The following is a 16,856-nucleotide window of genomic DNA, read 5'->3' as shown; positions in this document are numbered from 1 at the left end:
GGATCATTAAGAGATTATAGGGAAAAATTACTAGACCAGATGGCTTTGTTAGAACTGAGACAAAAAGAGCTCTTTCTGAGGTTTAGAGGAATCCCAGAAAAAACTGGGCAAGATATCAGAAAAGTGCTTAGGGAGGAACTTGCACTTCTTTTGGGAACCTCAAGTGAAGAGATGGATAAACAGATAGATTCAGCTTTTCGTCTAAATTCTGTATATGCCACAACAAACAAGGTACCAAGAGATTATATGGTTCAATTTAACTCCAAATCAATCACAGAGCAGATACTGCAAGCACATTTTGCTAAAGCCCTTACCACTGAAGGCCAACAAGTTAAGAGTTTTGAAATAAATACCATCCAGGATCTTAACTAAACGTAAGGATACAATTTTTTAACAGATGCCTTAAATGCCAATGGAATACGTTTCAGATGGGAAGTGCCTGAAGTGGTCTCCTTTTTTTACAAAGGGAAGAGGAATAGGTTTACAGAGCTCCTCAAAGCGCAAGAATTTTGGTGTAAATACAAAAAGACTTTAACTCCAGAGCACCCAGTGCCTTCAACACATAATTCCAACCAGTCAATATGGATTACAAAATAGTCTCATGGAATGTCAATGGTTTAAATAATAGAACCAAGAGGGCAAAATTTTTTCATTTTCTTAAAAAGCAAAATTTGGACATTATATGCCTACAGGAGGCACATATTAGAAAACAAGATAGAAAATATTTGGTTAATAAGGCCTTGGGCCAAGAATTCATTTCCTCTGACAAAAAAAAAAGAGGGGTAGTGCTCTATGTGAAGCAACAATTTGAACCAAAGTTGATTTTTAAAGTCAGGGTGATAGCTTTGGAAATTATTGTTTCTGGACTCAAAACGGTGATAATCGGAACAGATGCACCCAATTTTTTAAAAAGAGAATTTTATAAATATTTAGAACAGAAGATGGCTGAGTTATCGAATGCTAACTTAGTCCTATTGAGAGATTTTAATGGGGTTGTCTCTACAACTTTAGATAGAAAATCTGATACATCTGAAAGGATTTTGGAAGGTAGGCTACCAAAAGCCTTTTTTGATTTAGTAGAACACATGGAGCTCTATGATTTGTGGAGAATTAAAAATTCAAACGTGAAGGAATATACCTATTTCTCTGAAAGATACAAATCTTACTCAAGGATAGATATGGTCTAACGGGCATAGCAAGGTTGGAGTGCACCCAGAGACAAGATTTTAAAATGGGCCCCTCGCTGATATACACACACAAACACACTCACAATATATAGTGCACTCACACTCACATCCCCATTATGAATATGGTGAATATCTGGTTCACATTCAATCTGTTTTTTTTACTCTCTGCTACTGCCGATCTCCAAGAGAACATAATTCATAGGGGGTGCAACACAGGTGGGTGGGGAGTCATGTGACGTGCCTCTGGGGGGCCCCTTGAGGCAGTGGGGCCCCAAGACAACTGTCTCCTCTTGCCTAACGGTAGTTACGCCCCTGTATGGTCTGGACATCCAAATCTATCATGTCATGTATGAAAAGAATGGATATTATGCCTAGAACTTTATCAGATCATAATGCAATTTGCTTTACATGGAAGAAGACGGGAATGGTATCCTTTCGTTGGTGACTCAATGAATATTTGCTTTAAAAAGTGGAAATTGTGGAGAAAGCCAAAAGAAAGTTAAAGGACTATTCTGAACTGAATTTTAACCAAGGAATGGACAATAAAACAGTTTGGGATGCAGGAAAAGCAGTTATGAGAGGTTTTTTTAATACAACAGAACACATATCTTAAGAAACAAAAGGGATTGAAAAAAGAGGGACTACTGATGGAGATTTCTAAAAAAGAAAGAGAACTGCTATGGACGAAGGACAAGCAGAAGACTATTCAAGCTATTAAAATGCTTCAGCAGCAGCTCTCTATGTTGCTATTAAATGAAATTGAACAGAATTTAAAATATGCAAAGCAAAAGTCATTCGAATTTGCAAACAAACCAGGCAAGTTATTGGCTTGGAAAATTAGAAATGAGAAAAAGAAAAGCACACATCCAAGATATCAACATAAAATGGGCTTTCCTATGATGAAAGGGAAATAAAAAGGGAATCCTTTAGATACTACTCTGAATTATACAAAGGAAACAAAGTAGAAGATATAAAAATTGATAAATTTCTGAAGACACAAAATATCCCACAACTTTCCAAGGATCATATAGAAATTATGAATGCACCAATATCAATAATGGAAATAACGGAAGTAATAAACTCAAGTAAATCCAATAAAGTGCCAGGGCCTGACAGCCTACCAGCTTCATACTACAAATCCTTTAAAGATCAATTATTACAGCCTTCGCAATGGACGATTAATGATATTTTACAAAGAGGAAATATGCCGGAGTCTTGGAAGTATGCCAACATTGCAGTAATTCCAAAACCGGATCAAGACTTAACGCAAGTTAAGAATTACAGGCCTATCTCACTGTTAAATAATGATTACAATCTCTTTGCTGCCATTTTGGCAAGGAGAATGAAGGTTGTACTAAGAGCTTTTATTCATGAAGATCAAGCAGGCTTTTTGCCAAAAAGGCAATTAAGAGACAATGTGAGAACAGTACTGAATGCATTGGAGTATTATGAAAAACACAATGATAAACAAATAGCTATGATCTTTCTGGATGCAGAGAAAGCATTTGATAATGTTTCCTGGCAGTTTATGTGGAGGCTACTGGATGCAATGGGAGTTGGCAAGAATTTCACTAGAGTGGTTAAGACAATATATTCGGAGCAATATGCTAAAATTATTATAAATGGGGAACTATCAAATAATTGCAAAATACAAAAAGGAACCAGACAAGGTTGCCCACTTTCCCCATTACTTTTTATATTAGTTCTGGAAGTCCTTTGTAGAAATATCAGAGAAGATGATCAAATACAAGGCTTGAAAATAGGGAAGCAGGAGTATAAACGTAGAGCCTTTGCGGATGATGTGGTGTTTTTTCTTGAAAATCCATTAGAGAAGATCGGAAGGCTCTTGGAAAAAATAGAACAATTCGGCCAATTGGCTGGGTTTTATATAAATAAGACCAAAACGAAGGTGTTGACAAAGAACATGGACCAGAAATCTAAGGATAGACTCTATGAAATGAGCGAATTGAGAGTGGAGAAGAAAATTTAAATATTTGGGTGTCTGGCTGACAAATTAAAAATCTTTGTTGTTTTCAAATAATTATGTCAAAATATGGAATACAGTAAAAATTGATTTGCAAAGATGGACCAGAATGAACTTATCTTTAATGGGAAGAATTTCAGTTGTCAAGATGGAATGTTTTACCTAAAATGTTGTTTCTTTTTCAGACTATTCCTATAATTAATACGTTAACTTGTTTTAAGCAATGGCAAAAGGACATAACTAAATTTGTTTGGCAAGGGAAAAGACCAAGAATTAAATTTAAAAATTTAACAGATGCTAAAGAAAGAGGTGGTCTTACCCCTGCCGGATTTAAGGTTGTATTTTGATGCTGTTTGTTTGACATGGTTAAAGGAATGGATAACATTAAGAAATCCCAGAATACTTGGTTTGGAAGGATTTGATAGAAGGTTTGGATGGCATTCTTATTTGTGGTACGATAAAAGTAAAGTGCATAAAAATTTTCTTAATCACTATGTAAGAAGGAGTCTAATGCGAGTGTGGGTAAAATATAAAACATGGCTGGAACCTAAAACTCCATTATGGGTATCCTCGATTGAAGCTTTGGCACGTAAAGAGATAAATATGTAGTCTGAATGGGGTACCTACAGAGATTTGTTATGTTTTCAAGATAAGGGCTGTAAATTAAAAAATCTAGCCAAAGTCCAAAATTTGGTTAGCAACTGGTTTCAGTACCATCAGCTAAACGAAACTTACGAGAAGGATCTTAAAGCTGGATTTGAGGATCAGATGTCGAGATTTGAGAAGGAGCTGTGTGAAAATGATGAAAAATTAGTCTCTAAGATGTATAAGTTGTTGCTTTTGGAGGAGACAAGAGACGAAGTGGTCAAAACGACTATGATAAAATGGGCTCAAGATGTGGGTCATAATATAGCAATAGCAATAGCACTTACATTTATATACCGCTCTATAGCCGGAGCTCTCTAAGCGGTTGACAATGATTTAGCATATTGCCCCCCCCAACATTCTGGGTACTCATTTTACCGACCTCGGAAGGATGGAAGGCTGAGTCAACCTTGAGCCCCTGGTCAGGGTCGAACTTGTAACCTTCTGGTTACAGGGCGGCAGTTCTACCACTGCGCCACCAGGTATAGAGATGGCAGCATGGAAAAAATAATGGAAAACTGATTTAAAGTTCACTGCTTGTTATACTTTAAAAGAAAATTGTTATAAAATGATGTACAGGTGGTATCTGACACCGAAAAAATTAGCATTAATGTATAAAAATGTTTCAAACAAATGTTGGAAATGTGGACAATGTAAAGGAACTGTCTTCCATATGTGGTGGTCATGCGGGAAGGCAAAGGCCTTTTGGGATATGATATATAATGAGTTGAAGAAAAATTTTAAAATGACATTTCCTAAGTGGCCAGAATCCTTCTTGCTGGGAATAACTCAAGGAGAGTTCTCTAGAAGAAACTTAACTTTTTAAATGTATGCAACCACGGCAGCTAGAATAGTATACGCGCAGAAATGGAAAGACAATAAAATGCCTTCAAAAGAAGACTGGTTGATAAAAAAATTTGGAATACGTGGAGATGGCAAAACTTACAACACTTATAAGGGATGAAAACTTGGAATGTTTCAAAGAAGATTGGGAACCTTTCTTCCTTTACTTAAATAACTATTTTTCTAACATGGACCTTTCAGCAGGGTTTGAAATTTAGTAATTACAGCAGGTTGGGTAGGGCAAAATCGAACTGTAAGATGGAGTATATATGTTTTGTATTATTATAGCAATGGCTATAGTTAACAAGAACCACGCAGACTGGTAAGCGGGAAGTCAATACTTAATTAAGTGTAACTTGATTGTTAAAGTATTGTAAAAATCAATAAAATTTTAAAATGGGAATATGTTAAGTTGTGTGTTGAAATGTTTCTGCTAATGCATATTTGCATAAGTATATGTTTTATACGCTTACGTTCTTGTGAGTTCAGCTGCTGTCTGTGCCCTCAAGAACCCACATGTTAAAAATATTGTGTGTCGTGTGTGTGTAGGCGGATGAAGCTTAACTTGTGGAGGGAGGCCACCAAAGGCCTTTAGGTCCGGGCTCCAAAATTATCTAGGTGCACCTCTGGCTCCATATGGTGTTTTTATGGGCACTAGCCTGGAAACAATTCCTGTTGAGGCCTGGGATAGAAAAAATTACTTCCAGATGAGAATTCTAGATGATTTCAACCATGCAGTTCTTCATAGGGTTCAAGATAACTCGCAGATACCAATTATTTACAGTGACTGAATGCCTGGTCAGGCACTAGAGGGCTTTTACATCCTTTAGCTCTTGCTAAATACAAAACAAACAATCCACGATACTAGATCATAGGAAGCTGCCTTATACCGAATCAGACAATTGGTCCACCTAGCTCAATATTGCCTACACAGACTGGCAGTAGCTTCTCTGGAAGATTACAGGCAGGAGTCTCTCTCAGCCCTATCTTAGAGATGCCAGGGAGGGAACTCAGCACTTTCTGTATGCAAGCATGCAGATGCTCTTCCCAGAGTGGGCCCAGCACCTAAGGGGAGTATCTTACAGTCCTCATATGTTGCTTCCCACTCAAAGGCAAACCAGGGCAGACCCTGCTTAGCAAAGGGAACAATTCATGCTTGCTACCACTAATTCCCACTGCTGGAGGTGAGTGGCAAATACTACAGGTATTGGCACTGACAATTGGCAAGGTCCTTCACTGGCCGACATAAATGAATTTTAGATGGCAGATTTCTAAAGATGCAAATATGCAAGTAGCCCCCTTTTAGGCTTGCAGAAGAGAGGAGGACCTGTAACTTTATCACATCTGGATCCTTTTACCCACATAGTTGGCAACAACTTTATCAACACTGTGTAGGAAAAGTGTGGATGGTTCATGTTTCTATGCCTGAAGGAGTAAAGATGAAAGACAAGAGTAAGGCATTCACTCGCACTTGTTTTAGCTGCTCCAATATTCCTCTTGGGTTTTCAGACACCACGGTCTTAGGGCTGAGTGCATCTGGCCCCCACCTCCAGTGGTCTGGTACAGTGGATAAGGCTACCTTCTTTGCCAGCTCCAGGTAAGGGAGGAGGGAAGTCCATCATCCATTTATGCCTCAGAGTGAAGAAGCAATGGCTGAAATTCCTTTACTTGATTGGGAGAGCTGGCCTGCCTAAGGAATGTTTTATCATAGCATTCTTTTTATGGTGGTTGCTGCTGATGCAGTCACGGAGGACACCTTATCTTTGTCACAAGCTCACTCGACGGAAGACGCTGGCCAGAAATATATGACACAATAGCCAGTAGCTCAAGTTTCAGTTTTACTGCTAAATAGTCAGGTTTAACAGTCTCACCAAGAATACAGAAGTGAGGAGTGAGAAGATCAAATTCCAACGTCACAATCTCTCCAACAAAAGCTCCAAGCTGATTTGACGTGTTGTTTCCAGCAGTTTGTTCAAGGCACAGGCTGCCTGATTTATAGTCAGCAGCCACGTGCACTTAATGAACACTCTACCCCTGCCAGCTGCCAAAGATTCAATCCGGCTTCTGTCTTCTTGCCAGCCGATTACTCCTTCGTAATTCCCTCACCTGCTGCTGATGTTTTCCCCGTCTGCATTCTTGAGGAGTTAGTGGCTGTTCAAACTCTGGCTCAGATCCTGACTTTTCTCTCCAAAGATCACCCAGCCCTGCTGGCCCCTCCTGTGCCAAACACTCTCCCTAGCCTGTCTCAATTACCTCTCCACTCACATCACCGACCTGCTGCTCCTCAAGCACCTCCCCACTTTCTAGTAAGTCGCCTGCCTCTCACTCCTCTCCAGTGTCCTCGAGTGGGGGCATGACAATCCTTCTTAAGTAACAGACTGGATGAAAGTGAGCAAATTGAGACTCAGTCCAGACAAGGCAGAAATACTGTTGATTGGTGGTTCATCCATCTGGGTGAATTATGTTCAGGTTGCTCTAGATGGAGCTGCACTCCTCCCAAAGGACCAGGTTCACAGTCTGGGGATGCTCATTGATCCAGCATTGTCACTAGAGGCTCAAGTGGTCTCTGTGGCTCGGAATGCCTATCAGTTTTGGCAACCTACTTGAAGGGCATCTCTGAGTGGCCTGGGAAGTGATGGGTGGCCCTGGCTAAGGGATTGCAGCAAAGCAACTCCAATCAGGATAAAAGCAGAAAATTAACATATCCCGAAGGTTTCAAAATTTCACCCTTTCTTATTATTCTTGGACTGGTTTTTCAAATCCAAAAGTTCCATACAAAGCCATTTCTCTTCTAATGTCGGGGTGGAGAGAAAGACAGGACAAAAGGAAGGAGTAAAGAATTTTATTATTAAATACAGAAGGAATCAAAGAGGTCAGCAAGAAACAGAACAAAATACACTAAGAAGAATAGGAGAGCTAAAAGGAGTCCTGAAGAAATAAGAAAGCTGAAGAGGGTGATAGGCTCTAGAGCAGCAGGACAGAACTGGAAGGAAGCTCTTCCCACAGTGCTCTTAAAGATCCTCTCATTGACATTGCTCTGCTTCTATAGCAAGTAAGTAAAGATAAACCACAGTAGATGCTCTTCTCCACCAACAGACAATGACCCCCATGACTAGGACTGAGAGAGGAGGAAATAGCAGAGAGGAAAAAGGAAAGGAGGATTTAATCATAGCTTGAGATAATCCTGCATATTGTCTTAAACAGAATAAAGCTGTGTATTCTTCCATCCAACTCCAAAGGGGAAAGAGATATCACATAAGTCAGTGTCCCACTGTCACTTTTTAGAGAGGGAATTATCTACAGTATCTCACTGATTGTTGATAGCTGAAAATCAGAAGAAAATTTAAATCACATTTAGAACTAAAAACATTAATCAGCACCACATTCTGATCAAAGAAGTCACAATTAATGGTTAATACTGAAGCACAAACATAAGAATCAATACAAATATATAATTTCTATTGTTTTTACTGTACATGGAGTACAAAAAACTGCAGAAAAGAGTATATAAATAATATTTGTGCTCAATTTCTGCTACATACGTAAGTTTCTTTCCAACAAAAATGATGACCTTGTCTTCAGACTTCATAGTGTCAATGAAGTAACGTGTAAAAGCTCTTTTTTCTTCTTCTGGAATAATAACAATCTTCTGCTCAACTGTACTTACTGCCTGTAAGATTAAGTTTAGTAAATGGAAATGGGAATGAAAATTTAAGGTCTCTCATTTCTCAAACACTGTCAAAACCTCATATGAGAACTGTACACACTTAGTTATAGTGGAGACAGTTCTGTATCTGTACCTGGAGAGAAAATTATCAATGTGTATAGCATTTTCTGGAATCATAGGACTTTGCTCACAAGAGAATGAGAAAAGATTATTAAAGAGTTAAAACTAGTTTATCAATAGAACACAACTATATGTACAGTAGCTTAATAAATCATTGAAAAGATCTTACATTTTCCATCCTACCAGATATAATTAAAATTCTCACACATGCACGCACACACACTATATGCCTGTACATTCTGTATTTGTGTTCTACCTACAAGTGGCTGACAATAGAAGAACTAATTCCTAGTTCTTGTATTATTTAAGTTAATGGATGCTGCTGTACAGTTAACACCAACATGCAACTTTAAAAAAGCCAAGTAATCATCAAATATTTTGTTTGTATCAGAAAGCAGTTTTAAAATACAATCTACAACCCAGGGAATCTAGTTTTAATAAACAACTAGTTGACCGGACGCATAGCATCTGCGCCCCTAGTTCTTCCTGGCTACCCCCCTTCAGGCCCTTCTCCTTAACTCTTCCCCCAGGTGTCTCTAACCACCGCCCCCCCCTCTCGCTTCTCCCTCCCCCTCTCCCCGCTTGTGGTTTCTGACCGGCTTGCTGGCCCGTTTGCTCCTGCTGCCGCTTCCTCACACTGGCGGCGCACAGTGCCCGCCACAGCTGGTCCCGCCGCCGTCCGCCATTTCCCTGGGCAGCAGCTCAATAGTCTCATGAATCCTGCCGCGCGTGTGCTCCACCGCCCAGCCAATCTGGTGCCTCAGCTTCCCAGCCAATCCACTGGGTTGCCGGGACGCATCCCCACAGAGGCACGTCTACGGGGATTAATAATATAGATTCTACTGTTTCCAGTGAGACTGAGGGTCAAACTAGACGTGATGTTAAATGCAATACTGTCTAGTTTGGAGCAATCACATAGAGGCCGTTCCCACCCAGAACCACTGTAAAAAGTGTAGCATGCTTAACTCTTTAATTCTGTGTTTCTTCCCCAACCCAATCCCCACTCCAGGCTATGAGTTTTAAAGGCCTGAATTAGGCCCCTGCATAGCTATTTTAAAATGAAAAAACTCTTCCCAGCTAAATGATATGTTTCTTGTCATGTCTAATGCAACCCTGAATTAAATGACATTCAAGTATTTTCTCTAAGGGGGAAATCAGGCACCCAAGATTAACTGTCGTAACAAAAGTGCTTCACAACAAGTAACGAGAGTCAGACATTGAGGATATGCACATGGGAGTTCCGGTTAAGATGGCAACCAGTTAAGTAATCTTTTCAGAGAGCTCCCTTGCTGAGTTATAGTTTTAGTAAATTTCCCAGGTCTTTTGCATGCTGAATTTTACAGGCTAACTTGGATTTATGGCCTTGGAGCTGCTGGACTGATTAGACTGCTGTATTTCACTTGATTACACTCAACAAGCTCTCCTCTACGATTAGAGTGCTGTATTTCACTCAATAACAAGCTCTCCCCTGCTTCTGCTGAGATTAGTGGGTGTGACATGAAGAAAAACAAAAAGAGGATTAGATCTCCTTTAGAGGGGAAGCCCGATAGGCAAAAGAAGAAGTTGAAAAATTCAAATATTGATCAATATTTAACACCTGTGGGAAATGTAAGTACTGACTTACCTTTGGAAAATAGATACTCGGAGCTAACTGATTTGTGTAAAAAAATTACAGCTGAGCCGACACATGCCACACTTCCGTCGCGTAGTAACAAGCTGTTTACTGATGTATTAAATTTGCCAACGGCTGAAGGTTCTCCAGCTTTGCAGGAATTTTTAAGGACTTGTAAGCATATTAATAATAGGCAGGAATTTTTGACTGACTCTCCAGAGGTGAAGCAAGACACTTTGGCGTCTGTGGTGATGCTCTTTTAAAAGCTTATAATGATGCTCTTTTAAAAGCTTATAATACGATGATCTTTTAAAAGCTCTTTTAAAAGCTTATATAATATATTACAGCTGAGTCGTTTCTTTTGGTTTTAAAGAAACTGTCAGCTCTGGAAACCTCTTTAGCCAAGATTATAAGTCTCTTAATTCCTAAAGACACTTGTGACAAGCTACAAGATTCAAGGAAGCGGCTGGAAGTTGACAAATAATTTTAAAGTTTAGTCTCAAAGAAGGAAACCGTTCAACTTGGGTCTTCTGGGGGAGGGAGTTCAAATTTTTTGGAAAGAGTGCTGCAGACAAAGATGGTGGCCCTCTCCATTTTAGGACTATGAGGCTTGTTCTAACTTTTGGCACTGATTTGATTCTGTTAACTCTAATTAGAATGCAAGACTTTTTGGCCAGTTTTCAGATTTAGCCATATAGAGTGTTTGAAATACCTATTCACCCTCTTTTTCCTGGTGTCACTGCTGAGAGACGATCTAAGACTCCAAGGCCAGCTGGAGATGTGGCTGTTAGCCAGTTCCACCAACGTAGCAATGTTAAATCAGTGGCAGAAAGTAATAGATGGTTAACCACAGCTTATTCTGATTTAAAGGAAGTGGCTTCAAATTCCATCAATAAAGTAGAGATATCCTTGTATGATAACATGTAGATTGCTGAGCTGACCATGGAGTTATCTGAGAAATTCGATGTTAGGTAAATCCACCCCAAAGGGTAAAACACAAGCAAAGCTATCCTCCAGATTACAGATAGAGGAAGATGCACAGAGGTCTCCTCAAGTGGTTGCTTGTCGAATGGTTGGAGGGGAAGTCCACGCCAGCAATGTCGAGACTCCCTTGGAGCCAGAGTTGACAGATCTGAGACTTGGGAGGATGTTTGCAAGCGATCCACACATCGATGAGTTCACTGCGTTGTTATGTCCAGAGGAACATACGGAGAGAAGTCAGCTTTCAAGGGATGTTGGTGACCCCTGGCCCAAGGGAGCAGATTCTGTAGCCTTGATATCATTGGAACCTGTTAGAAGTCTTCAGATCGAGGAAAACAGAAATCTCTTGTTTGGGAGTGAAGAAGAGACTGCAACAGCACCCTGTCGCGTGAAGGGGGCTCGAATTAAGTCGCAATTGGGAACACCTAACAAGACTCCTCTTAGGAGTCCATTTATCGATTTTGGCCTTGAAGCTCAGACAGTAGAGGGAGTACTGACCCAGAAGATCTCTGAAACTTCAATCTTAAATGTCAGATATGAAGAAGAGGGGCATGCGGCCTCAAGTAGCCAGAATGGCCCAGAAAATTCTGAAATCTGACTGATAGACCAACAAGGTGCCTTGTTAAAGGTGGTCTCGTGGAATGTGGCAGGATTAAAAGCTAAGTTACAAGATTCTTCCTTCATCAAGTATTTGGCAGAGTATGATGTGATTCTCTTGCAGGAAATGTGGCTGAGAGAGGACATATTTATGGAGCGGTTTGTGACCCTTGTCCTGAGTGCAGTGCAGGGGGCTGGGGCAGGAGGGAGAGGGGGAAGACCAAGTGGAAGGCTCTCTATTTCTATTGCATCTTCAATAAGGGCTTCAATCGAGGAGCTGCCTACTCTTGATAGATATGCCATGGCAATTCTTATACAGCTAGAACATAGATCACTTTTGATAATTAATGTATATTTCCCCTCGTCTCGCTCTAACACCCAGATTAACCAGAGATGGGGCTCTTTGGTGTCATATATACAGGGTCTTCAGTCTGCTCATCTGCAAGTGGCCCTGCTGGTTGCAGGGGATTTTAATGCATGACCGAGTAGTGATGATACGGCTTTATATGCAAAATTCCATTTACAACCCCCCATCATTGATGTTCCCAGCCTGTTGCTGGCTAGGAAATTTAAAGATAAGGTGGGAACATTTGCAGGTTTGTGTTTAGCGCAAACATTTTACGGCTTGAGTTTATATGTCTAACGGAGCTACGGTACATGACCATCCAGCTGAGTTTACGTACTGGTCTGGTGTCAGATCTCCCACCATAGATTATATGGCTATTTCCACTGACCTTTTGGGTTATTTGGGGAAATTTAGAACTGCCTCTGACCCAGATAGCGACCATTTACCTAGTGAATTATATTTGACCCTGAGTAGATGGTTCCCGCAGTTGGAGCCCTCTAATTTTATGGAAGGCATGTTGGACGTTCTTCCATCTAGAGCTAAATGGTCAGTGGACCAGGGAGAAAGGGTGACTTTACTTCTTTGTTCTGAACCTCTCAGTCTGATACATGACGAGATAGTTTTAGGGGAAATAGATGCAGAAACTCCCTTATTCTATCAAAAAGTAGTAGCAATGCTTAAACCTCTGTTGACTTGGGCTCAGGATAAGAGAGAGCTAAGGTATTTTCCTCGATCTAAAGAGGCTGGTTTGATAAGGAATGCATTGACGCAAAAAAGAAGCTGTTGCGAGAGTATCAGACTTATGTGGGACAGACCTGTTCATTGCCATCGTATTCTCTGGTACAAGCCAAGAGGCATTACAAACAGCTACTGAAAATTAAAAAGAGAGAAGCGGATAGAGTTGTGTGGAATCCATTAATAGGGGCTGCTCAACTTAAAAATTCATCTTTATTCTGTCATATTATTGCATGACAGAGCAAGGGTCCTTTAAGGTCTGAGTGTCAAATAGCAGCCGCCGCCAGGGAAGAGCATTTTCGTAAATTGTATAGGAAATCAGAAGCAAATTTCAGAGTTCCAGAGCTAAATGCTGACACCTTAACTGAATGGCCATTGGTATTGTGTGCAGAAATTGCTTTGCTTGTCAAACAAATAAAACCAGGGAAAGTGCCTGGTGCTGATTATATATCGGTGGAGATAATATCTTGTAATTTAGAATGGCGGACCCCTGTATTGGCAGCATTGTTTTCTTACATTGACAGGACAACATGTGTACCAAAAGATTGGGGAGTTGCTATTGTGGCCCCCATATATAAGAAGGGTGATTGGAAGCTGCCAGGGAATTACCATCCTATCATCTTCTTAGCATAGTGAGTAAGTTGTATGCTAGACATTTGTATAACCATTTGGTAGATTGGCTTGACACAGAAGAGATCCTAGCAGAGGAGTAAAATGATTTTAGGGCCAGTCGCTCGGTAGCGGACCCAGCCTTGGTACTTCAGCATTTAGCCGAAAAATATACAGGGAAGTCAAATTCTACATTATATTCTGAGTTCATAGATTTTAAATATGCATTTGATTTAATCTCAAGGGAAATACTGTGGGGAAAATTGGTAAGACCATCCATTGATAGGCGGCTGTTGCTCTTAATAATTACGATGCATGAACATTCAAGTATAAGAGTGCATTGCAGTAACAAAGAGTATCTTACAAATGAAATTAGAACGAGTAGAGGGGTTAGGCAGGGATGTATTTTGGCACAAATGTTATTCAATTTCTATTTAATAATTTAGTTACTCAGATGAATAACCAGGATTTTCATCCCCCTAAGCTGGCCAATAGACACTTGAATATACTCCTATATGAGGATGACGCAGTGATTTTATCACAGACCCCAACTGGCCTTAAGAGAGCCCTTAATGCTTTGGTGTCCTACTGTGATTCACAGGCGATCACCATAAGTTATGAAAAGACTAAGGTGATGGCCTTTGCAAACAAATCTAAGAAGCGGTGTTGGATATTGAATGGACATAGACTTGAACAAGTATCACAGTCTGTCAGGCTTCCCCAAACTGCAGCCCTCCAGATGTTGCTGAACTACAACTCCCAGCATCCCTAGCCACAATCTATTGTGGCTAGGGATGCTGGGAGTTGTGGTTCAGCAACATCTGGAGGGCCACAGTTTGGGGAAGCCTGGTCTAAGTATTTGGGTATAGTCTTCCAGACCAATACCAGGAGGAATGCACATAAAGAATATGTAATGCAAAATGCCTCGAGGGCAGCAGCAGCTATTAACTCCTTTCATAGGAGGCAAGGTGTACAATTTGTTCTGGCTGAAACTCTTTTCAGACAAAGTCCATCCTTTGCTCCCTTATGGAGCGCAGCTAGGTATTTATTCCAACTTTGCCAGGCTGGAGGCAATCCAATCTAAGTTTTTGAGAAGTGTGCTCCAACTACCCCGGGGTGTCTCTAATGCAATTCTACGATCGGAAGCAGGATGGATTCAGGTGGAGGCAAGTGTTTGGCTGGTAATATTTACATATTGGCTGAAGTTGATTTTTCAGCCAGTAGGAGTAGCACCCTTAGTGTTGAATGATATATATAAGTCTAGGTGGAAATACTATGTGGAGAAGGGGTTGAACTACTGCGGCTTCTCCAGAGATGCTTTGGTTGTCTTGGGCTATGGGAGAACGAGATCATGTCTGTGTCAACGCATTATGGATATGGAGAAACAGATGTACAGGAGCCAGATAGAGGTTGGCATTTACTTAGGCTACCATACATCTCTGTCTGGCCCAGCAAGGTACCTTAATAAAATATGAGTACCTAGTTTCCGGAGGGCTCTGACGTTGGCCCGGTATAATGCCTTAGAAATGGCTGTCCGGGAGGGGAGATACTGTAAGATCCCCTACAAGGAGCGTGTTTGCCCTTGTGGTTTGGGGGAAGTTGAGTCAACAGCCCATGTTATCTTGAATTGTCAGTTTTATCGAACTTTGCAGGAGGGATATAGAAGTCCTTTTCTAACAGCATATCCCAGTTGTTTTGAGCAATACTATTAGGAATTACTTTTAACAGACCATTGGGATGTAGTATCTTATAACGTGGCGAAGTTTTGTTTTCTGGCTAACAAGACTCAGATAAGAAATGTTGAAAAGCAAGACATGGGGTTGGATTGAACTAAATTTAGATTATAACTTATGTAACTTATGGAGCCTTCTGTTTTATGTAATGGATGAACTTGGGCGTTACGGCTCTGTTTTATGTTTTAACAGTTTATTACTTATTTGACCACGATTGCTTTTATGTAAAGTGTTTGCACTTTGTGTTTTGCTGGTCAAATGATTGCAACAATAAAGATTTGATTTGACATGACTGGGGCGTGATTTAATTTGAGGTGGGGCGGGAAGGCTGAGCCGAACTTACCTTCTCCCCAGATGATCTTTCTGATGGTGGGAAGTGCGGATAGCGCTCCCACACAATGGACCTGGCCTCTGGATAACCCAGAATGCACCACACAACAAGCAATGGGGGAATCCCCCACCACACAACAAGCACTGGAGAAATCCCCCAAGAGTTGTGCACCCTCGGGATGCATGATTCTGTGTGCAGCCCGAGCATATGTATATCCCTGGTGCTGGGGTTAAGGGTGCACTTGCACCCTTAATTATGGCTAAAGCCTGGGGCAAAAAGTAGGGTTAGGCAGTGAGGCAGCACCAGGATTGCTGCCCTAGCCTGGGTTAGGCTGCTCATGTGAATAGCCTTATACAGCTGTAATTCTTTGAATGGTAACGAAACACAACTTTTTGCGTTTTGGGTCTCTGAAAGGAGACCAGCAAAAGTTTCCAGCAGGACAATGAAAAATTAGCTAATGCAATAAATGTCCTTTCTCCAGTATCTATTTCTAGAATGTCTACCTCAATGATCTTTTGGATTGTTTGTTATCAGAATGTAATTTGGTAATTAAGGATGGTGCAGCAAAGGAAACAAATACACATAGGTAAAAACTGACCATATTTTAGTGCACAAGCTTTATGAAAGGAGATTAACAAACTGGTTGCAAGACTACTTTTGCATCATGATGCAAACATCATCATCCATTATAACGTGAGAGAAAAGATGCCATGATTTTGCCAAAAGGGGGCGGGGAGCAGCAAAGAACAGAAATACACTCTTGCTTGGAAAGTGGAAGTTTGAGATTCTGGCTGATATTTTTCAATTACAATGGAACAGTTTTTAGGGAGTCCCATTCTTCCTAAAAGAACACAATTTCCTGGCAGATCACACAAGGCAAGGAAATTCAAATTGAGACCCAAACTGTGATGTAATAAAGAGTAAATACTATCCACTACATTAGCATCATTTCTGGAAGCTTCACACACACGGCTTTTAGTTCAACTCTACTCCAGAAAGGAGAGTGCCAGTCCACATATTCGCTGCATTAACCCTGAAGTCACTGCGGGCTATCAGGGACCACTACAGATATGATTCTATTTTCCTCTGAATCAATGCTGCACATTCTGGCTTAGTCCGAATTATGTCCGACTTTAAAAGATCCTATTTTCAGTGGCTTTTTAAAAACAAAAAACCCGATGCTTCTGTTATGCCCCACTGCTTCTCCCCTGATGTGTGGAGTGGCCATTGCCAGTACTTTGGCTTTTCCCAAAAATTCAATGAAGGGGAGTTTGACAGCTGTGTTGGGTATGGTCAGCTCTGAGCGATTTGCAGTTGCAAGCGTTGGGGGGGGGAGGGGTTGTGGCAGATTGGAGAAATTCTGAGGAGGGAGTCCAGAAGGGGAGGGAGAAATTCCTGAGTTAAACGCAAGCATAAACTGCAAAATGTGGGTCTTCCTATGCTTTACATAGCAATAGCAATAGCAA

The 16,856-nt window shown here is 40.7% G+C and overlaps 1 protein-coding gene across 2 annotated transcripts in view; it reads right to left on the bottom strand.

Annotated features, from left to right (window-relative positions):
* The window catches only part of DDX43 (DEAD-box helicase 43), an 83,368-nt gene that overhangs the window by 37,600 nt on the left and 28,912 nt on the right, over positions 1–16,856 (bottom strand). For both annotated transcript variants that reach the window (XM_053286879.1, XM_053286880.1), the window contains exon 12: positions 8,202–8,329. In XM_053286879.1, coding sequence (XP_053142854.1) covers positions 8,202–8,329 — 128 coding nt within the window. The remainder of the gene's footprint in view (positions 1–8,201; positions 8,330–16,856) is intronic.

The sequence above is a fragment of the Hemicordylus capensis genome, chromosome 1 (genome assembly GCF_027244095.1).
Source record: "Hemicordylus capensis ecotype Gifberg chromosome 1, rHemCap1.1.pri, whole genome shotgun sequence".
Lineage (NCBI taxonomy): Eukaryota > Metazoa > Chordata > Lepidosauria > Squamata > Cordylidae > Hemicordylus > Hemicordylus capensis.
This window is presented reverse-complemented; position numbering and strand designations above follow the sequence as displayed.